Consider the following 21,140-nt stretch of genomic DNA (forward strand, 5'->3'; position numbering starts at 1 on the left):
GTAGCGCAGACCTTTAATCCCAGCACTCAGGAGGCAGAGGCAATGGACTACTGTGAGTGTGAGGCCAGCCTGGTCTACATGGTGAATTCCAGGCCAGCCAGGGCTACAGTGACTGTCTCAAAAACAAACAAAAAACCGCAGCCAGAGCATCCTAAAATTTACTGAAATTTTCAATATTAATATATAGCCAAAGAAAATTATTGTTGGATATCCAACTAGATGAACATGTCATAATTCAGAGACAGCCCTCCAGTTTCTGAGGCAGACCCCGCAAGGCTGGATGCCAGGACTTGCCAGCCCTCAGCACCCATTTCAGGCCTCAGGGTTCCTTCTCCCACAGACCCAGCCAAGCAGAACTTGCTTAAGCATGCATGCCAAAGTACCCAGCACACAGTAGGTGCTCTTGAGTCAACCAGTAGCTTGAGTTTCCTTTCTGGGGACACCTGAGGCAAACACCCACCCCTCTTCTCCAGCTCCCTCAGCTCGTCAGAACACTGCTCTTCATCATGTCCTCACTTGTTGACAGAAGACCGTTCCCACCAGCCTGTCCCCTCTAAATGCATTCCCTGTGGACTCAACACCAGGCAGATCTGGACACAGTATTTATTCAATGATATTCTGTACTTAATCACCACATGGCTCTCTATCTGCATCGCAGCTCCCCACCTTGGATTGTGAGGGCTCAGGGCTGGCCCCCCTTAACTGTGATTTACAACAATGAACACGGGGTCACAATGAAAGAGCTCTGAGATGTTTGTGAACAGAAAGAATGAAGATGACATTGTGGGTCCTGAGTAAGGGCCCAGACAGGCTGCCCAACCCACAGAACCCAAGGCCTGAGCAAGGCCTCCGAGGGTTCGTCTAAGGGAGTATCTAAGGCACTGCAGTGAAGGACATGATTGGCCCACCAAGTGTGGCCTCCTGGTCTCATGGCAAGCCCCTTGCCTGAACCAGTACAACAAACATTCCATTTAGAAGGTCTTACTGAGTATCTGCAAGCAGCATTTGCTAATGAAAAATGAAGACAAGGCCATTCTTGGAAGAGTGTGCCCCAGAAGACACTCTCTGTCTCAAGACCAACCAGGTCCCTTTCTAAGGTCCCTGAGAATAGCAGCCTGGGAGCAACTAAGACTTTCAAAGGCTGACAAGGCACAGAGTGGATGAATGAAAAGATTAACAATACATGGAAAAAACTTTGGCTTATAAAACTCCAACTCGAGGCAGGGGCAACAGTGTCAACCAACATGCAGAAGCAGGTATGAGTGCAGCAGAGATGATCTCAGAGGTGGTCAGCATCCCCCACACTGCCCAAATCCCAAACCCAGCTCTCCCTCCTCCCCCAGCACCCCAGTAACACACACGCACCCACACATACATGATCAACAGACACATCGGCACTCAAGGCCTAACATCAGGAGAGAACTCTTGGCACTCGGCACTACAGTAAAAGGACGCCAGCCTAAGTGGGACTGAAGAGTCTTGGCTGAAAAGTCAGGCGGTGCTCAAGACAGCCAGGTCTGGAAAGTCTTTCACCTCTCCTACTTCACTGAATGGCTGCCCACCTTGGTTGAAAGTCAGCTTATACCGCAACCGGATAGGTTCCTGGGACAGAAGAGAGGCTAAGATGTTAAATCAATCAGTAGGAAAAGAGAGTCAAGCCTATAGTAAAAGCTTTCACCTAACTTAAGACTCTCCAAGAACAGCTTACAGCTTATTTATTTGAAACAGGGTCTACTGTGTGGCCTAGGCTAGCCTGGAATTTGCTGTGTAAATCAGGCCTGCCTCTTCCTCTGGAGTGCTGGTATTATTGTACATCACTATACTTGGCTCGGTGAGTTTACCTAATTCCCCCAAATGAAGATTTGGTGTAATGGAATGCCATGGATACCCTGACTTAGTCTCTTTAGAACTACAAATACCACAGCCAGACATGTATCCTGGAAGCCCTGCCCACCCCAGCAGTCCCAAAGAGTAATTTAGAGACCTACAGGAAGACAGGATACCTCCTCCAGAGGGGCCTAGGAATGAGATCACATGTCTCTTCTTTGGTTCCCAGCTGTGACACACCATTACAGATCTTTTAACAAGCTCTGATGCAAAGCAGAACCCAAGTAAGGGCTGTTCCACCCCAAATTCAGACTTGACAGCAAAGCCTCAATGTGTTTGTTCAGGGTCTACCTCATGCTACCAAAGATCCCGGAACATACTTTGTGTGGGTTGTCGAGCAACAGCGTCTGAGATATCACGGCTGGAGGCATCAAAGGACTGAACGCAGGCAGCTTGGAGCTGGATGCCGGCTGCAGCTTCACTCGCATTGACTATGGGGGGAAATTCAGCATGTTAATCCAGAAAGCCACCATATCAGTAAGGACACTCAGGCCAACAGCAGTCTAATCTCCCTCAAGAAAATCACTTCAGGATACCCATATGGTCCCACAGAAGCCTTTCCTTCTGCCCACAGGAATATATTTAAACTGTGGTCCCTAGTTGGTCTCTGAGAGGCAGCATAAAATGCCAGAGAAAATCTTGGGCTGAGCTCTCAACCTGCCTCTTACGTTCTATGCCCTTGGACACAACATTGAGATCAAGCCTTGGCTTGACAACAATGTAAAGCAGTAACAGGCTACCATATGGGTGAGAGGACACACATATCTATTTCTGTCTTTACTTGCTTGCTTTTAAGCCTAAGTAATAAAAAGAGGACATGCAGCCCTGGACACTAGTGGCCACATTCATGCTATATAGGGTCCAGGAGAGCCCAAAGAGAAAAGCAGAGCCAACCACCTTCATCTAGGTGAGGTGTAGTAACACACATCTATACTCCCAGCACTCAAGAGATGGAGGCAGAAGAGTGAGTTTGAGGCCAAGCTTGGCAAAAAGCAAGTTCCAGGCCAGCCTGGCCTATACAGTGTGACCCTGTATCAAAAACAAAACATAGTGGGGCATGTGGCATATACCTTTAATCACAGCAACTGGGAGGCAGAGGCAGGCAGATCTCTGTGAATTGTAGGACAGCCTGGTCTACATAATGAGTTCCAGGCCAGCCAGGGCTACATGACATCCTGTCTCAAAAACAAACCACAAACAATATTTTTAAGAAATTAACTTAAAAACGTAACTGGGTAGGTCCTTATCTGGTAAGTAAGCCACTGAAATCTCCAGTTTTATGTTTAGCCTGTCTGAGTGAAGGGTCTACCTCACCTGTCTCTTACACCTAACTAATAATGTCTCAGCAGTGCAGAAACAAGTCACTGGTGAAAAGGTCAGAGCTGGCTAGCAGCAGATGGCTCACCTTTGGGACAGCCACCTGAAACATGACATCCCAGACAGGCTGGGTGGCAGTGCTCATCATAGTCAACAACAACACTTTCACATCCGGGTGGCCAGGGGCCCCAGTCTGGGAGAAGTGCAGCAGAATTCGGAAGCCGTTCCGGTCATACACGACAATGGGCGGCAAGCTGCCTGGCGGAAGGAAGCCAACAAGTGTCAGTACTCACACTCGATGCCTCCCATCTCTCCACCATGCCATCTACACCATGAATCCCAAATCTGCACTGGACTCCTCTACTACAGAACGATTCCTTACCACCACCCACCCATCCTCATCACACTATCCAGCTTAGGAAAGGGCCATTGAATGTGATCATGTCTAAAGTTATGTAGGAACACTATAGACATCATGGACTATCACAAAAAATGAAATTTAAAAAACTGCCACCAACAATAAATATAAAGACAGCCGTGGTGGGCCATACCTTTAAACCCAGCATTCAGGAGGAAGAAGCAGGTAGATCTCTGTGAGTTCTAGGCCAGCCTGGTATACATAGTTTCAGGCCAGCCAGGCTACATAATGAGAGCCTGTCTCGAACAAACGAACACACACACACACACACACACACACACACACACACACACAATAACAACAACACTTACAGTGGACACAAGCAATACAAACACTCTTTTGTTCTGTTTTCTTTCATATGACCACATACACACAGCCACATTGTAGCAGTCTGAGTGAGAATGGACTCACAGCCTCATATGTTTGAATGCTTAGTGTTTGGAAAGGATTAGTCAGTGTGACCATGTTGGAGAAGGTGTCTGGGGGCTTTAAGGTTTCAAAACCTCATGCCAGACTGTGCTCTCTCTGCCTACCTGCAGATCAAATGTGAGCTCGCAGATACTGCTCCAGCACCATGCATGCCTGCCTGCCTGCCTGCCTGCCTTCCAACTCGCTTCCTGCCATGATGATCAGTGGCTCTGACACTGAACAAGCCCCCAGCTGAATGCTTTCTTCTATAAGCTGCCTTGGCTGTGGTGTCTCCTCACAGGGGTAGAGTGGGAACCAGGATACACATCCTCCTTGTACTTTATAGTGTGATGAAGATGCCAGATGGGTATGAGGGCCCAGTAAGATGGTACTGCTGGTAAAGGAGATTGATCTGATTTCCCCAGGAAATGATCCTAACAGTAATTTGAGAAGAGAATACATGAGCCCTTGTTCCTGACATGAAGGCACAAGTCTGTGATCCTAGTACTTTAGAGGCAGAAGCAAAGGCAAGAGGAACAGAAACTGAAGCCATCCTCAGCTACATAGTGAGTTCAGAGCTGACCCTGACACAGGAAAAAAAGGAATGTTCTAGGCTCATACTGTAATTATAAATGTAAGTCACTAGATATTAGTCAAACCAAATGATTCTCGAAAGCTCATGACCCACCTTCCCAAATGTTAACACCTTACATAGCTGTGGAGAATTATCACAACCAAGAATTTAACACTGGACACATGTATTATTGTTTCAATCAAAACTTAATAAAACAGAATGAGCAGAATACCTGCCATTACCAAGTACATTTAAACAATGCTGCCCGGCCTCCAAGCCCCTGTGCTCCAACTCCCCACCCCTTTCCCCCACACAAGACTCTGGGTTGTACAAGAGCAGAGCCCTGGGCTCCGGGATGTTCTCTGCAGCTCGCAGTGCCATGTAAACCACTGCATATCGCCTTAGCTGCCAGAGTCTCTGGTCCCTTTCCTCTGTAGCTGAGGCAAAGCCCACCTTTCTGCTATGAGAATCCACAGAAGTAGCAGCATTAGCTAAATTCTTCCTTCAGTTCCCTGACCTTTTTGTCAGTCACTTCCAGTCACATTAACCCTCCACTCCCTGAATCCAGATGAACATTATATCCCTAAGTAGATTCCAACCTCCTTGTTAAACTCTACCTATGAATACCCCTCACAGGTGACACTCCTAATACAAAGACTAAGAAAAATATCAGCTCAAAAAACCTCCTCCCCTCCCCCAGCCTTACACCTCAGTTTAATGACCATGCCTATCAGTGTGGAGTAGTTTGTTGTCGTTAGAGACCTAACAAAGAAGGAGTACAAACTACTTACTGGGTTTCACAGACTCCAAAGGGACAAACACGTGAGCCAGAGGTGTATTCTGTGAAGCTGTGGAAGAAGCCAATGGCCCAGCCTCCCAGGACCAACCTGGAGAGGCCTTGGTACCTGGTGGCACCTCCTTGGGGATGCTCTTTTGTGGAACATAATTCCTACAAGGAAGTGAAAATGATCAATGACTAACAAAAACTAGAAGACTTCAGTTTTTGTTTTTTGTTTTTCTGAATAACAACAAAATATGCATGCAAACATGCTCACCCTCTCAAGAGGAAAATGATTAACTATAGCCACACAAACCACAATGTAACTGTTAGAGAGAATGAGGTGCACTTACACATAAACTCACATAAAAATGTCTCAAAGATGTAACAGGACACAAAACCAGTTCCTGAGGACGGAAAGAAGGCTCAGGATAAGGCAGCTGCTGCCAAATCTCATCTCACAACCTGCATTCGGCCTCACACTATGCACAGAACCAACTCCTATGTTGTTCTTTAACCTCCACATGTATGATTTGGGTTCCTGTAAACCCACATGTACTCACACATGCACACTCAAACACTAAAATAAATGTATGTATGTATGTATGTATGTATGTAAGTAATAAAAAAAAATTTAAGGGGCTGGAAAGATAACTAAGTGGCCCAAGGTGCTTTCCTGCTGTTCTTACAGAGAAGGTAAGTTTCCCAGAACTCATGTCAGGTAGCTCAAAGGCCATCTGTCATCCCAGCAGGGGGTTGATGCCCTGGAATATAGATACACATTTTAAAAAAAGAAAACAAGTGTGTGACTGGGCATGGTGATGGTGCACACCTTTAATCACCGCACTCAGCAATCAGATAGGTGGATCTCTATAAATTCAAGGACAGCCAGAGCTGCATAGTGAGACTGCGGGGCGGAAGAGGGCATATACTGGAGAGATCAATCAGTAATTAAGAGCACAAACAAGGGCCTTTGGCTCCCAGTACCAACACCAGGCAAAACTAAACCCCTTGTACCTCTAGTTTTAGGGGATCCAACACCCTCTCTGGCCTCCAAGGGCACTCGAGTGCATGTGGCATGCATATACACAGAAACACATATAAATAAAAATAAATATTAGAAAAAGGAAAAGGTCATGTTAGAATGCAGCTTCATAAAAACTAGCATCATCTTGTGTATAACAAAAGCAAAGGCATGCATGAAGCATGAGCTTGTCTCCCAGCACTCAACAGGGGAGTCTCCACCACAGTGAGACTCTTATCTGCGGGCAAAAGGGGAGAAAGAGAAAGAACCGGAATCGAGGGTTGTGGAGACCTTTGGGAGCCACTTGGCAGGAATCTGACATTGGCCAAGGACAAGGAAATGGGCTTCAGGCAGGAATCTGACATTGGCCAAGGACAAGGAAATGGGCTTCAGGCAGGAACCTGACAATAGACCATGACAAGGAAGTAAGCTCAAGCAGGAATCTAATCTTAGGCTAGAACAGGGAAGTAAATTGAGGCAAGGAATCTAATTTTAGGCTAGAACAAAGAAGTAGGCTTCGGGCAAGAACCTGACTTTGGGCTAGGACAGGAAAGTAGGCTTGAATACCTTGGTCATTCTGATAAGCCCAGAGAAACAGGGATTTGGAGACTGTTTATTATCTTGCTTGTTCCTTAACCCAGAATTGACCTTATTACTTGCATGTAATTAAAATGGTTTAAAAGCGGATTGGGAAAAAAATAAATCTGCCTCAGCCTCAGAATTGGCTGGGGTAATGCTACAATGTTGTCTAATTGTCTTTTTTCTTTTTAATCCTCACTCCTATGCTGGAGAACCTGTTGACTGACTGAGCTGGCTTGGTCAAAGGGTCAAAAGAAATCCTCTTTAAAAAAAAGAAAAAAACTTTTTCTTACTGTTTTTAGGGAATGGTATTTAAGACCTACACTTTTTTCTCTAGTTTTATATAAGTCAGTGCAGGTAAAGATACTTGCTACAAAACCTGGCCAGCTGGGTTTGATCTCTGGAACCCATAAAAAGGCAAGACAGATGCACCTCACAAAATTATCCTCTGACCTCTGCATGCTTACCATGGCACATGTACACACACACACACACACACACACACACACACCACCTGTCACTGATTTCTGTCAAACTTTAACTTCTTTCTGGACTGAGTTAGGATAGGGTAAGATAAGACAGCCAAGGGGAAGCAGTATCACGCGCACTTGTAATACCCAGAGCATGCCCTTCAGCAGGAGGGGGTGGGGAAGCTGCAGGCAGAAGTCATTGGCCCAGAACACTCACAGTGGTCCTGGAGATGGCTGTGGCGAGAAGAGATCCAGCAAGTTCCGGTCTGCAGAAAGACTCTGGATTCCACCCCCCATGAGTGTGATGGCACCCGGCTGCTTCTTGTCATTACAACAACTTGGAATAACAACCTGTCAAACCAAAATCATGTCTTCTGTGGCAGGAGAGGAAGGGACAGAACAGGGGATCCCTGCACAGACCTTCAGGAAGCAGAAACCAGTTACAGAAAGAGTTAGGGTGGAAGACAGGGGGTGTGTGGGGAGGGGGGGAGAGCGCGGGTGGGGGGACTAAACCAACTCGTACAGATGAAGCACTCTGGAGCCAACCCACAAGATGAGCTGAGACTCTCAAAGAATGGTACAGTAGTGATCACTCTCCGGGCAAGCAGCACTGCCACCAGGGTAGGACTGAGTGACCCTTCCCATAACTCCCCACTCCAGGAAGAGCTTTCCTACCTGGTTCCTAGTGGGAACATCGTTGATTCCTATGAGAAAGAAGCAGAGTAAGAAACATCAGACAGTCGATGGGGCTGGACAGCATGCTCACCCATTCTGAGGTATCTACAAAGCTTAGACTAGGGACCTGCCTAAAGCCAATCCACATACCCAAAGAAACTTAGCCACACTGCCTGATGTGCCAGAGTACACGCTCCCCCTCCACCTGCCCCAAGAACAGGTCCGTGCTGCCGGAGGGAGACAAACCCACTCAGCCCTCTACTTGGGGCCTCTCTGTGCCTAAATAGCATCCTCTCTTACCTAAGGCTGCCAGGTCCTGATGAAGCAAGGATGGCGTCTCCAGGTCAATGAGGGGACAGTTCAACCCACAGGGCTCTGGATTCGGGAATGCTATTAAACAGATGGGGTTAAAAGGTCCAAACATGAAAAACAATGTCTCCATTAAATCCCTACTGCTATCCTCCTCCCAGAAGTCACCATGCCTCTTACCAACAGCTTTCTGCCTGAACTGGGTGCTGGGAAACAGTTGGCCATAGGCCCACGCTAGGTGGAAAAAAGGACTCGGCCCCCACCGAGTCACGGAGGTCTTCCTTTTGCCCTGGCCCCTCTCATCACCCAGGGCAGTAGCAGGCTTAGGCTACTTCTTCCGCTTACACCTTCGTGGGTTTCTGATCAAATTCATCTACAGAACTCAGAGAGTCTCAGGCTGAGCTCCAAGCAAAGCTGACTGAGAAGGTATAGGTCAGAGACCAGAGAGCATGCAATTTAAAACAAAACAAAACTGCTTTTGGGGGCTGTGTTGAGACATAATCTTGGGCCTTGTGAATGCTGGGCAAACAACTACTGAGCCACTGACCACTTCCTTGGTCTCAGGCTCCTAGGAGCACCCAGGAGGGGTTAAAACCTGGCACAACACAGCCTTCTGCTTACACGTGCAGCCACGCTAGGGCTCTAACCTGCCAATGGTGTGTGGTGGCTCCTGTTACCCACAACCTACAGAAAAGGGGACAGAGGCGAGCTTCCTCATTCTCATGACTTGCACCCTCCCTCAAACAAAAGGCTTTCAGCTCGTACCTCTGGGGGCAGGAATGGCTCCCACTGCGGCGGGCACTGCGTTCCCAGCACTGACTCGGCCCTCCACCACCTGTTTGTACAGCCGAACCCCCTGTGTGAGAAGGTCATTTGCTTGAAGAATCTCCGCTGAGGAAGAAAAAGCAGATTCAGAACTCCTCAGTGTAGCAGACAGCCACCTATCTTTGTCTTTCCTTAGTGGCTTCATATGACTCTACCAGGCTTGACACATTCAGGAGCCCAGACCCTGGTCATGTGCCCAACTTCCTTCCGGCCTCCATTAGTGAGCTTTAGCTCTGTGTCCCACTGTCCACACAGTTAACATCCAACACTGTTCTTTCAGTGAGGCATTCTGGGGGATGCTTTTAGTTGAGACAGGTTGATGAGGATGTCACTATTACAAAAAACTCTTGTTATCTGATTCTGTTATTGAAAGCTTCCCGTATCTGGAGAATGGGTACACAAATCAGCTTTGTAGCCTGTACACTTTACCAGTCTGAAAATATAGGTCTGGTATTCCTAATGAAAATTTGGCATCCTAACTGAAACATACATAATAATAACCACATCTGACCATGTCATGACTAAAGTCTTAGTCTTTCAATTATACCTGAGTTATCTATTAATTGCATTATCATTAACAGACAAACATACAAGAGAACACAATTGGCAAAACATATTCAGAAAAACAAGTCAGGGACATGTTTTTCATGGAAAAAAAAAAGAAGAAGAAAAAAAAGAAGGCAGGACACTGTTTCCTGGCCTTCCATGGGAAGGTCACACAATGTCCCTTGTAGATGTCTACAGGCTTCTGATCTTCATGTTTGTTACTCAAACCCAGATTCTCCAGAAGATGTAAGCCACCAGCCCATACCAATTTGCATCTATCCGTCTTGTCCGTGGCTCCCCGGTAGCGTACCCACATCTGTTTGACACTTAGGGTACAGCAACACCCAGAGAAACAGAGCCATTACCGAGTGCATCGTCGTCATCAGTGGTGTCGCTCGCAAGCCGGAACAGGGTGGGCCGCAGCTTCTCACATCTTTCATACACAACCTGGGGAAACATAGCCTGGTTCACATTCTCACACCCAAGCCCCACCCAAGTCCTCGAATGTCTCCCTCAGCCGCCTCAGAGTATAGGTGTCTTCCTTAGGCTGTGCTACATCCGTGACTACAGTTCTGAGGTAACATGCATGACAGAATCAGAAAACATTAAAGGGTTGGGGCTATAGCTCAGTGGAGCTCTTGCCTCTCTCTACACACACCACACACACACACACACACACACACACACACACATATGAGAGAGAGACAGAGAGAGAACCCGCATTTGGGTTGGTCATGAGTGCTAGTGCAGGCCTGTATCTCAGCATGTGGCCCTTCCTCATTGAGCTCCACCACCTGTAACCTGGAAGAACTTCCCAGCTTTGCCACCAACACCCTGCAGAGAATTTCCTGTCCCAACTGTGCTGATGGCTCAATCCCCTTACAACACTTGCCAGATATTCTCCACAGGATCCTGTTCCCCTCCACTGGCCCCTCCACCCCAAAGCCATCTTCTTCACACTGGGAAGAGGAGAGAGGCTCTGAACAGCTCAGCAGCTTCACAGCCCCTCCCTCAGCTAACCCCACCCCCACCCCCAGCCTCTCTGAGGGCTGCCTGCTTTGCTGTCCTGGCTCTTTCCTGGGCTCACCTGCCAGCTGGCAGTGTCCTCTACAGGACACACTGGATTTCAATGAAAATAGAAAGCCCATCTTAAAAGAACAAACAACAACAGCAACAACAACAACAACAACAACAATAAAAACCAACTTGGAACTGGGGAGACAGTCCAGGCAATAAAGTCTCACAAGACCCGAGTTTGGTCCTCAGAACCCAAGCAAAAAAGCCATGTGTCTAATAAAAAACAAACAAAAACAAAAACCATGTAGAAAAGCCACTTTGTCTATACACTCTGCTGAGTATAGTTCGGGGGAGGTGGAGACAGGAGGCCCCCAGAGCACAATGGCCAGCCAACCTGGAGTATTTGCTAAGTTCCAGACCAATAAGAGAACCTGCCTCAAAAAAAAAATCAAGGTAGATGGTAACTGAGGAATGACTCCTAAAGTTGACCCCTAACTCCCACAAACATGCACACATGTGTACCTACACACACAACACACATAGATAAACATACAAATTTTGTGCCTCAAAAGAAGCTATCAAGCCAGGAGAAAGATAGTCTAGGATTGAAGTGTATAGTCTGAGAAGGAACTTGGGTCTGGAATACATATAAAGAACTCTCTAAGCAGGAATTCTCAACCTGGGGTTCTGACCCTTTTGGGAGGGTCAAACAGCCCTTTCACAGGGGTCACCTAAGATGGTTCTGCATATCAGATGTTTATATGTACATTTATTTACATACATATATTTATATACGATTCAGGACAGTAGCAAAAACAAGGTTATGAAGAAGCAATGAAAATTATTTTACGGTTGGGGTCACCACAACATGAGGAACTATATGCTAAAGGGTCCCAGCATTAGGAAGGCTGAGAAACAGTGCTCTAAAGCCAGGTGTAGTGGCCCACGCTTTTAATCCCAGCACTCAGGAAGTAGGGGCAGGTGCGTATGACACCTTATAGACATACTAAGTTCCAGACCATACTAAGTTCCAACCTATCTCAAAACCAAACAAAAACAAAAGGGCATAAGACAACCCAGGGAATGGCAAACCATTTGGGCAGACATCCTTTACAGAAGCAACAAAAGTGGTCAATAAGCACATGAAAGAATGTGAACCACGGGCAATTCTACTTAGAGGATAAAAGATAAATAATGGATCAGTGGCTGGTGGACATGGGAAGGAGGGAGGGAGGGAGGGAGAGAGGGAGAGACGGTAGGAGGGAGGGAGGGAGGGAGGGAGAAAAAGAGGGAGGGAGGAAAGGAGGGAGGGAGGGAAGGAGGACAAAGGAACAGAGAAACCTGACTCTCCAGACCAAAATGGCAGCCACAGGAACACATAGGTGCACTACATCATGCTTATAACAACAGGTGAAGTCTTGGGTCGCAGCTGGAGATTACCTGCAGGGCCTGCTGGTCGGGCAGGGCATGACCTGGCCTTCGGTACATGCTCAGCATCTCCTGAAGCACCCTCACGTGGCTGCGGACTTCCTCTACTGCACTGACTCGCCTGGACACCTTTTCGGACTTCTCTTGTTCCTTTGAGGGAAACGAAATGGACAGAAGTAAGAGGAGTTGCCTGGGTAATGCCTAACGAAACACCAGAAAGGGACAGGCAGTGTATGCTGGGAGTGCGCGGAGGTGCTCTCCCAGAATTCCTGCAGATGACAGTACTGTCTAGGGACCTGGGGACTCTTCAACTGTACGTTCAGCCCCAGTCCTTCTGGAACAGATTCCAAAACCCAACTCCCTGCAAGGAGTCTCAAATCTAATCGCCGCCCTGCTGGTCCCATTCAGCATGAGGAGAGCATCTCTTCTCCAAGCCAGCTGCTCTTCACACCCGAACGCACTGTCAGCCCCGTCAAATGCCAGGTCTACAGCGCCAACTGCAGAAACGCCTACCTCCTTGACCAAATTCTTGATCAGCCGGTTTGCAGCCTGAAGATCCTCAGGGTGGCTGCTCTTGAGAAGTCTTGTCAGAAGCTGAGGAGTGAACAAGAGTGGGTGGGTAAAGCTGTAACTGCCCCCAGCAGAGTGGGAGCACAGTGCTTAGCATGACCAATGAGGAATTAGCAGGACCACTAGCCCCACACTGGGGCTGCTAAGGTGCATTATCCTACCAAGCCATACACTGGAATGCGGGTGCTGGGAGTATCAGGAAAGACGGCTTGGTTTCTCATGGGATGGAAGATGGGAGGATTATATCCGTTAAAGGATATCTGGGGGTGTAATAGTAATGAGATGGCTGGTGGGCATGGGGATAGCGGAGGAAGAAAAGGGAAACATTTTCTTTCTTTTTTTTCTTTTTCTTTTTAGAGATTTATTTATTTATTATATCTAAGTACACTGTAGCTGTCTTCAGACACTCCAGAAGAGGGAGTCAGATCTCTTTACGGATGGTTGTGAGCCACCATGTGGTTGCTGGGATTTGAACTCGGGACCTTCGGAAGAGCAGTTGGGTGCTCTTACCTACTGAGCCATCTCACCAGTCCCCCCCCCCTTTTTTTCTTTTTCTTTTTTTTTTTTTTTTTTTTGATTTTTCGAGACAGGGTTTCTCTGTATAGCCCTGACTGTCCTGGAACTCACTTTGTAGACCAGGCTGGCCTCGAACTCAGAAATCCACCTACCTCTGCCCTGCCTCCGCTGGGATTAAAGGCGTGCGCCACCACGCCCGGCTCTTTCTTTTTTTTTTTTAACATTTACGTTCTTTATGAGTACACTGTAGCTGTCTTCAGACACACCAGAAGAGGGCATCAGATCCCATTACAGATGGCTGTGAGCCACCATGTGGTTTCTGGGAATTGAGCTCAGGACCTCTGGAAGAGCAGTCAGTGTTCTTAACTGCTGAGCCATCTCTCCAGCCCGGGAGACATTTTCAACTAAAGAGGGTACTACTTGCACATAGTGAGCAGAAGCCAGGGGTGTTGTGAGATCCTTTGGAATACAAAGTGACTCCACAGCAGAGAATTATCTAACTCAAAAGGCCAAGAGTGGGGCGAGGAGTGTACTTAGTTACAGGGCACCTGACTAGCACACACAGTCCTAGGTTCCATACCCAGCAATGAAAAAAAAAAAAAAAAAAAAAAAATATATATATACACCTCTATATGTGTGCATGTGTTTACATTCTAGCATATATAATCTTATATATATATATATATATATATATATATATATATATGTTAGGAATACTGAGAAAGACCTGGTCACATGCTTGAAGATGGGGTAGATTTTCACCAAAGTCTTATTTCTCATTTAGTTCCATATTGAGCATATGCCTGGCACACAGAGTCCCTCCCCAGATGTGGGAAGGCTACCATTCCTGGACATTTCCAGGGAAAGGACAATGGGCTGGGTCAGGCTTATAGGAACAAAGGGTCCATGCCAACACGCACCCCACTCCTATCTGCTACTCCCTTCCCAGTTCCACATGCATATGGAGCCAGATCCATCAGCCCAGACTCCCCGACCTCAACAGGAGTACAGATAAAGAATGGTGCCCAGCATGGCATTTATTATGTGGCCCACCCATAGGAGTCTAAAAGCCGGGAAGCTCTCCACAGTCCTGGTTCCCAAACCAGAGGACAGTCTGACTACACATAAGCCACCAAATCAGGAGGAGACCTTACCTTTGACTTCTCCTCATCAGCATCAAAGATGCTCTTTGGCCAGGGAGACGGTGGGGGCAAGATTTTATCCATCGGTAGTTTAGGATCTTGCTTTATGATTCCTAAAATACGCAATTCATGACTTAAGACGTTGATATGGAAGAAATCCATCATTAGCTCTGGCTCCACCTCCCATTGCCCTGGTGACACTTTTTTCTCTAACATTTGTCATGGGAGAGGCATATTTTCTCAGTGGCACACGTGTGGAGATCAGAGGACAGTTTGTGGGAATCAGTTCTCTTTCTACCATGTGGGTTCCAGGGATTGAACTCAGGTCATCAGTCTTGGTAACAAATGTCCTTACCCACTGACCCATCTCACCAGCCCCTACACTTTAATTTTGAGGAAAACCAACCAAACCAAACTGCCACTTTGTCCCCCTTAGACAGTGAGACACTGTGAGAGGAGGTGGAGGTAGCCAGGCTATGCTGACGTCTACTAGGGAGGTTATCGTCTCTGGGCAAACAAAGCTATTTTATACATCTGCTGTCCTTTAGTTCTTTTACTCTGACACATTAATTTTGGTCAGAAGAATAGGATCTGAGTCCTACTTACAGCCCTGGTGGAGATACAACATTCAAAACTGTCCAGGGGATCCATCATACCAGACACGCATGTGGTATATGCATGTAGGCAAAATACATTTGTGCATAAAATAAAAAATTTTTTTTAAAGTGATTCCAAATAGATAACTGTCAATCACCAGAATAGGAAACTGCCTCTCCAAAAGGTTTAACATCAAGAAACATGATATGCTGGGCGTGGTGGCGCACGCCTTTAGTCCCAGCACTCCGGAGGCAGAGGCAGGCGGATTTCTGAGTTCGAGGCCAGCCTGGTCTACAGAGTGAGTTCCAGGACAGCCAGGGCCAGGGCTACACAGAGAAACCCTGTCTTGAAAAACCAAACAAAAAAAGAAAGAAAGAAAGAAAGAAAGAAAGAAAGAAAGAAAGAAAGAAAGAAAGAAAGAAAGAAAGAAAGAAAAAGAAAGATGGTACACGTGAAGGCATGTTAAAGCAATGAGAGGAATATAGTTCTTTTACTGAGCTATCTACCCCAAAAGAACCACCCTTCATGCAGATCCTCGCTGCTAAACTTGCCTACTTTTCTGAGTTCTAACTTGGTTTTTTGTTTTTTGCATGTGTAATGTTTCTGCATGTTTACATGTATATAGGCATAACTGCATGCATGTGGGTGGAAGCCTAAAGCTGATATCAGTTTACCCATTACATCAAGCCTAGCTGGTCGGCTTGCCCAGAAAATCCTGTTACTCTGTCCTGAGGGCTGGGTTTATAGGCAGTCACCATGCCTGTGCAACTTCTGTGAGCTCTGGGGATCTGAACTCTGCTCCTCAGCCTTGCATAGCAGGTGTTTATCCACTGAGCTATCTCCATAGACTTAAGTTCTAACCTTAAAGCCTTTGTGTGCCTTCCCAGAAGCAAGGGACTCTTTAGGAATTGTGATGAATCATTCCCTACCTTATTCTTTGGGGGTTTTTTGTTGTTTTTTTTTAATGATTTACTTATTTTTATTTCATGTGGAGTGGCATTCTGGCTGCATGTATGTCTGTGTGAGGGTGTTGGATCCCCTAGAACTGGAGTTACAGACAGTTGTAAGCCAACATCTGAGTGCTGGAAATTGAACCAAGGTCCTCTGGAAGGGCAGCCTATGCTCTTAACCACTGACACGTCTCTCCAGCCCTCTTGAAAATATATAGCGCAGGCTGGCCTTAAACTTGTGATCCTCCTGCCTCGACCTACTTTAGCAAATCCTTTGCTGTGCATCACCACAACTGGCTGTTATTCTCTTATGGAGTCTGTAACTGAACTTGAGCTATGCTAATCGCCAGCAATCCTTAGCAATTCTCCTTACCCCTCTCCTCCACGGGTCTGCACAAGCGTCAAGCCCAGCATTTTACTTGGACCCTGGGGATTCAAACTCACATCTTCATGCTTGCACACAAACGTTGTTACTCATCAAGCCACCTTTCAGACTTCAGACATCATCGTAAGCCTCTCCCCCCACCTCCACTGCTATGGGATGTGCCTGCTGCTTCCCTGACTTGGAACTCGGAAGACATGACTTTCTGTCTTCCTTCTTTCCATGTTCCTCCTTCCCTGCAGCTGCTGGGATTCATAGCTTGCCCTCAGCTCTGTTGGTTTTTGTTCTCTCCAACTCCAATAAAACTGTCTTCCCTTTGAAGTCTATTTTACCTACGAGAAAGAACTTGCAAAAGGGACCCTGATTCCCCAGTAATGACATCACTAAACATCAACAGCCTTCAAGAAACACACTTGACACAGAGAAACCCTGTCTCGAAAAAAAAAAAAAAAAAAAAGAAAAAAGAAAAAAAAAGAAACACACTTGAGAACTTGAGATGTAACTTACTGGTAGAGAGCTTATGCAAGTACCACCTAAAATAAAATACTCTTACAGATAGATAACAACAAAAACCCCACAAAACAGTACATACACAGGCTCTGATTAAGGCTTTGTATCACCTCAGGAATTCAAGAACTGACACAAAAGTCAGGCTAGAGGCTAACTGTCCTATGCCCTGTACTCTGGTGTAATGGAGCTCCCCAAAGGCTGGAGCACACAGCAGGGAAAACAGCGAATGCTGAACCCAGTGCCTTCTTGCAATGAGCCTGACACAAAGCAACTCCAAGAACCAGGCAAATCACACAAAGATAGATGTCTATAACTCCAGTGCTGACAATAATCACAAGACACTGGCCAACTTGCAATTTAACAACTCTTCTTGAAGCCACACATTGAGAACACAAGCCAGCAGCCATGTAAGCTAAAATCTAAGGGAAGATTGGTGATTACAAGGGGCAGCGGGGAGCAAACCATTAAGCATAGCTCAGCTACCAGGCATCATACCAGTCCTGAGAAGCTGAGGCAGGAGATCGTGAGTGAAGGCCAATTGGGATGAGGGAACACAAGCGGAGATGAGAAAACAACTTGGGAGACCTGGTTTTCTCCTCAACCATATGTGTTTCAGAGATGGCAAGCACCTATACTTACTGAGCCGTCTTGCCAGCTCCAGCCTGAGAGATAAAGGGGACCTTAGGTGACAGAGTGCTGGCTTCCTATGCACAAAGCCCGGTCTGCTTCAGCTACATAGTGAGCTTGAGACCAGCCTAGGCCCCGTGAACCAACACAACACAATGAGGACAGGCAACAAGAACGCTGAGGTCGAACCTTGCTTCTTCAGCATCTGATAAGCATCTCGGATCTTGATGTCTTCCGGAAACCAGACTGTCCAGCTAAAGAGGATTTCAATCACTCTTCCTTTAACCTTCTCCGTAGCCCAGGCCCCTAGGTACTAAAGTAAACAGAAGAGTTAGAGAGCTGAAGGGACTTGGGCTAGCTGGCCAACCCCCACCCCCACCTCCCACCCAAGAGATGCTACTGAAGTTCAAGGTGGATTGGGAATGAGACACACCCAGAGGACAAATTCCCTGGCACCAGATCTCAAAGCTTCCTCTGGATTCAAGGTGATCCAGTCGGCACCACCAATACAGAAGCTCATCATGGAGCACACACAGCCGCTCGTTCCTATAGCCCAGTGGTTCTCAACCTTCCTAATGCTAGGTACAGTTCCTCAGCTCGCAGTGATCCCCAACCGTAACACTGTTTCGGTGCTATCAGATACTTGTAATTTTGCTAATGTTATCAATATAAATATCTGATAGGCGGATGGTCTTAGGTGACCCCTGTGAAGGGGTCATTTAACCCCCAAAGGGGTTGCAACCCACAAGTTGAGAGACCCACTGCTAAAGTCCCAGTAGCTAAGAGACCAAGGCAGGAGAACTGCCCCAAGGACTCAACTCAACTATAGGGTGCATGCTGGTGCCAGTGGCATGTTAGTGACATAGCTTAAGACAAATGTCAGGAATAAAGGTGCAGCAGACAAGGCAAGAGGCAGACTGAAACTTAAGTCACACGGGGCTATCACTCCATCATCTCTACTAGGAAACCTGGACCTCATGCTCCAGTCTCTCACCTCCGTAGGCTGCACGGCCCACCAGCAGATGATACCCGCTTTCAGGAAAAACAAACCTGCTAACACTGGAGGGACAGGGGTCAGCTATGAAAGCGATTCTTTCAGACAATGGCAAGGAGACAGCTTTTGGACAAAAGACCCCTGCTCCCAACAGGTAGGCAGGTTCTGCCGACCTGCCTCTCACCTGCAGGGTGATAAGTCTGAAGGTGGGGCACAGGTGCAACACGGTGGGCAGGCCACATCCAGGCACTCACCTTTGGGGACAATACTTTGATCAGTTCATTCAGGAAGCGGAACTTGGCCACTTCACTGTGGAACTTCTCCCCGCAGTGGTTCATGCATATCTCCAGCACCTGCAGACAAGGGCCCCGTGAGGGAAAGCCAGCACTCTGAGCTTGCCTTGAAGCTCGACAGGCTGGCCTGGAGTCTTACGGGCCTCAGCTGCTGATGTGCAGAGTCACAGCTAACTTTCCCTCAAGTCCTTTCTCAAGCCAAACATGAGAAGAGAAACCAAGCATGCTGGGCTCTGTCTCTGAGAGCATGCTTGAGGCCCTCGGTTCTGAGCAGCATACTGAGGGGGTGTGCACACCGGGAATCCCAGTACTTGGTAAGCAGGCAGCAGGATGAGTTGTGGAAATTTATCCTTAGATACTTTACTGAGTTCAAAGCTAGCCTGAGCCACATGAGCTCCTATACCAAAAGACAAACGATGATGGGGCTGGAGGTAGCATAGCAGTCAACCCTGGCTGCCTTCCAGAGGACCTGAGTTCAATTCTCAGCACCCACACTGTACTATACGACCACCTGTAACTCTAGTTCTAGGAGATCTGACACCCTCTTCTGGCCTCCCTAGGCACCGTACACACATGTGATATACATACATACATGCATGAGAAAAAAACACTGATATCCATAAAATAAATAGTAAAACAAAAACAATGTCCAGATATGATGGTGCACACCTTTATTCTCAGCAGACCCTGGTGGATCTCTTGAGTTACAGGACAGCCTGGTCCACCTAGTAAGTTCCAGGCCAGAAGGGGCTACACAGTGAGATCCTGTCTTAAAATAACAGCATCAGCCAGGTGGTGGTGGCGCATGCCTTTAATCCCAGCACTCGGGAGGCAGAGGCAGGCGNATTTCTGAGTTCGAGGCCAGCCTGGTCTACANAGTGAGTTCCAGGACAGCCAGGGCTATACAGAGAAACCCTGTCTCGAAAAACCAAAAAAAAAAAAAAAAAAAGAAGGGGGTGGTGCTAGAAAGATGGTTCAGTGCTCCTCTTGCTGAGGACCAAGATTCAATTCCCAGCACCCACACAGTGGTTTACAGCTTCAGGAACAGGGGAACCTGCATCTCCTTGGGCCTCTATGGGCACCGGGCATGCATACAGTGCACATATTTACATGCAAGCAAAACACTCATACACATGAAAGTACACCTTTTTCTTTTTAAGTGTTTCTACCAATACATACATATTCAAAATTCATATTAAAATCTAAACTTTCTGAGTTCTTTTGGGAATGGTAAAGTTCCAAAAACATTGGACCAAACTCAGGCTTAGCAATCTGGAGCAAGGCTTGCCTAGCCACTGTCCTGTACAGACAGTGAGTGCCCAATTGCTCCCCCAGCCCCATCTTTTGTGTTCCCTCTGTTGGCTGCCAGTCCTGATCCTAGTTGGGGAAGCAAATGGAAGTGAGTTCCTTTCCTTCTCCCACAGCAGGTTCCGTGCTGTCTCAGAAACTCTCTGGGAAGTCCCCAAGCCCGCTGTCACTGCCTGGAAAGGAGAACTTGTCTGGTGATCTCACTGTTCCTTCTGGAGTTGAATATGTGGGCTGAGTAGCCAACCAAACTCACCGTCAGGGCATAAAGAGCTTCCTTCTCCTGTGGAGACTGGATCTTGTGGGCCAGTAGCCAGGGCGCATGTGTTGGGCTGAAGAAAAATCAAAACAGACCAGGATTCTGGGTGGGGTGAACAACCTAAGCAGTCTAGTGGCACACACTCACTCCACACTATCCCTCCTTCAGAAAGGTGTCGCAAAGCAGAGGAGGGCACGCAAAGGAGGGCACACCTGGCAGAGCGCAGGCACAAACCTGTGAGACACTGAGGCCCTCCCACCCTAGCTCTGTCTAATAGTACTTGGTGCCAGTCTCTGCCCCGGCCACGGCATATTCCCCTTGGCACTCCCAGGACCCCCGGCCAGGCAGTCAGAGCTCAGAGCAGCACAGACCCAATCCAGCCTATGACAACCACTTAGTGAACATTAGAGCAGGAGGAGTGAGAGCTTGACAAACAGCTGACTAAGTGGCACCATGTAGGTCAACCTCGGGTGAATGACTAGTTCTCATTCCCTTTGCAGGGGCTTTGGAAATGCATTCAACAAACCTTGCTCTAAGGTGGAGACATGACTCAGGAGTAGAGCGAATGCTTAACATGCTTAAAGCCCTGAGTCCACTGCAAAAATAAAATGAAAGAAAAGCCTTGCCCTCCTTTCCCTACGTAAAATAGTGTATTTAAATCATAACGAATGGAGGGCTAGGAGAGGGACCAGCAGCTGAACACCTGGTGTGGATGCAGAGGACCTTGCCTCAGTTCTGAG

General features: G+C 47.3%; 1 protein-coding gene across 1 annotated transcript in view; it reads right to left on the reverse strand.

Annotated features, from left to right (window-relative positions):
- Window positions 1-589: 589 nt before the first annotated feature.
- Window positions 590-21,140, reverse strand: part of Gga2 (golgi associated, gamma adaptin ear containing, ARF binding protein 2) — a 30,715-nt gene continuing 10,164 nt past the window's right edge. Inside the window, exons 3-17 of the mRNA XM_021204073.2 lie at window positions 20,398-20,473; window positions 18,798-18,896; window positions 17,739-17,862; window positions 14,496-14,596; window positions 12,769-12,849; window positions 12,268-12,405; window positions 10,176-10,257; window positions 9,205-9,330; window positions 8,431-8,520; window positions 8,131-8,159; window positions 7,673-7,806; window positions 5,396-5,553; window positions 3,293-3,462; window positions 2,208-2,318; window positions 590-1,602 (exon numbers count right to left, since the gene is read on the reverse strand). Of these exons, the coding sequence (XP_021059732.1) occupies window positions 1,492-1,602; window positions 2,208-2,318; window positions 3,293-3,462; window positions 5,396-5,553; window positions 7,673-7,806; window positions 8,131-8,159; window positions 8,431-8,520; window positions 9,205-9,330; window positions 10,176-10,257; window positions 12,268-12,405; window positions 12,769-12,849; window positions 14,496-14,596; window positions 17,739-17,862; window positions 18,798-18,896; window positions 20,398-20,473 (1,630 nt within the window). The 3' untranslated portion in view covers window positions 590-1,491. The remainder of the gene's footprint in view (window positions 1,603-2,207; window positions 2,319-3,292; window positions 3,463-5,395; window positions 5,554-7,672; window positions 7,807-8,130; window positions 8,160-8,430; window positions 8,521-9,204; window positions 9,331-10,175; window positions 10,258-12,267; window positions 12,406-12,768; window positions 12,850-14,495; window positions 14,597-17,738; window positions 17,863-18,797; window positions 18,897-20,397; window positions 20,474-21,140) is intronic.

The sequence above is a fragment of the Mus pahari genome, chromosome 1, assembly GCF_900095145.1.
Source record: "Mus pahari chromosome 1, PAHARI_EIJ_v1.1, whole genome shotgun sequence".
Taxonomy (NCBI): Eukaryota; Metazoa; Chordata; class Mammalia; order Rodentia; family Muridae; genus Mus; species Mus pahari.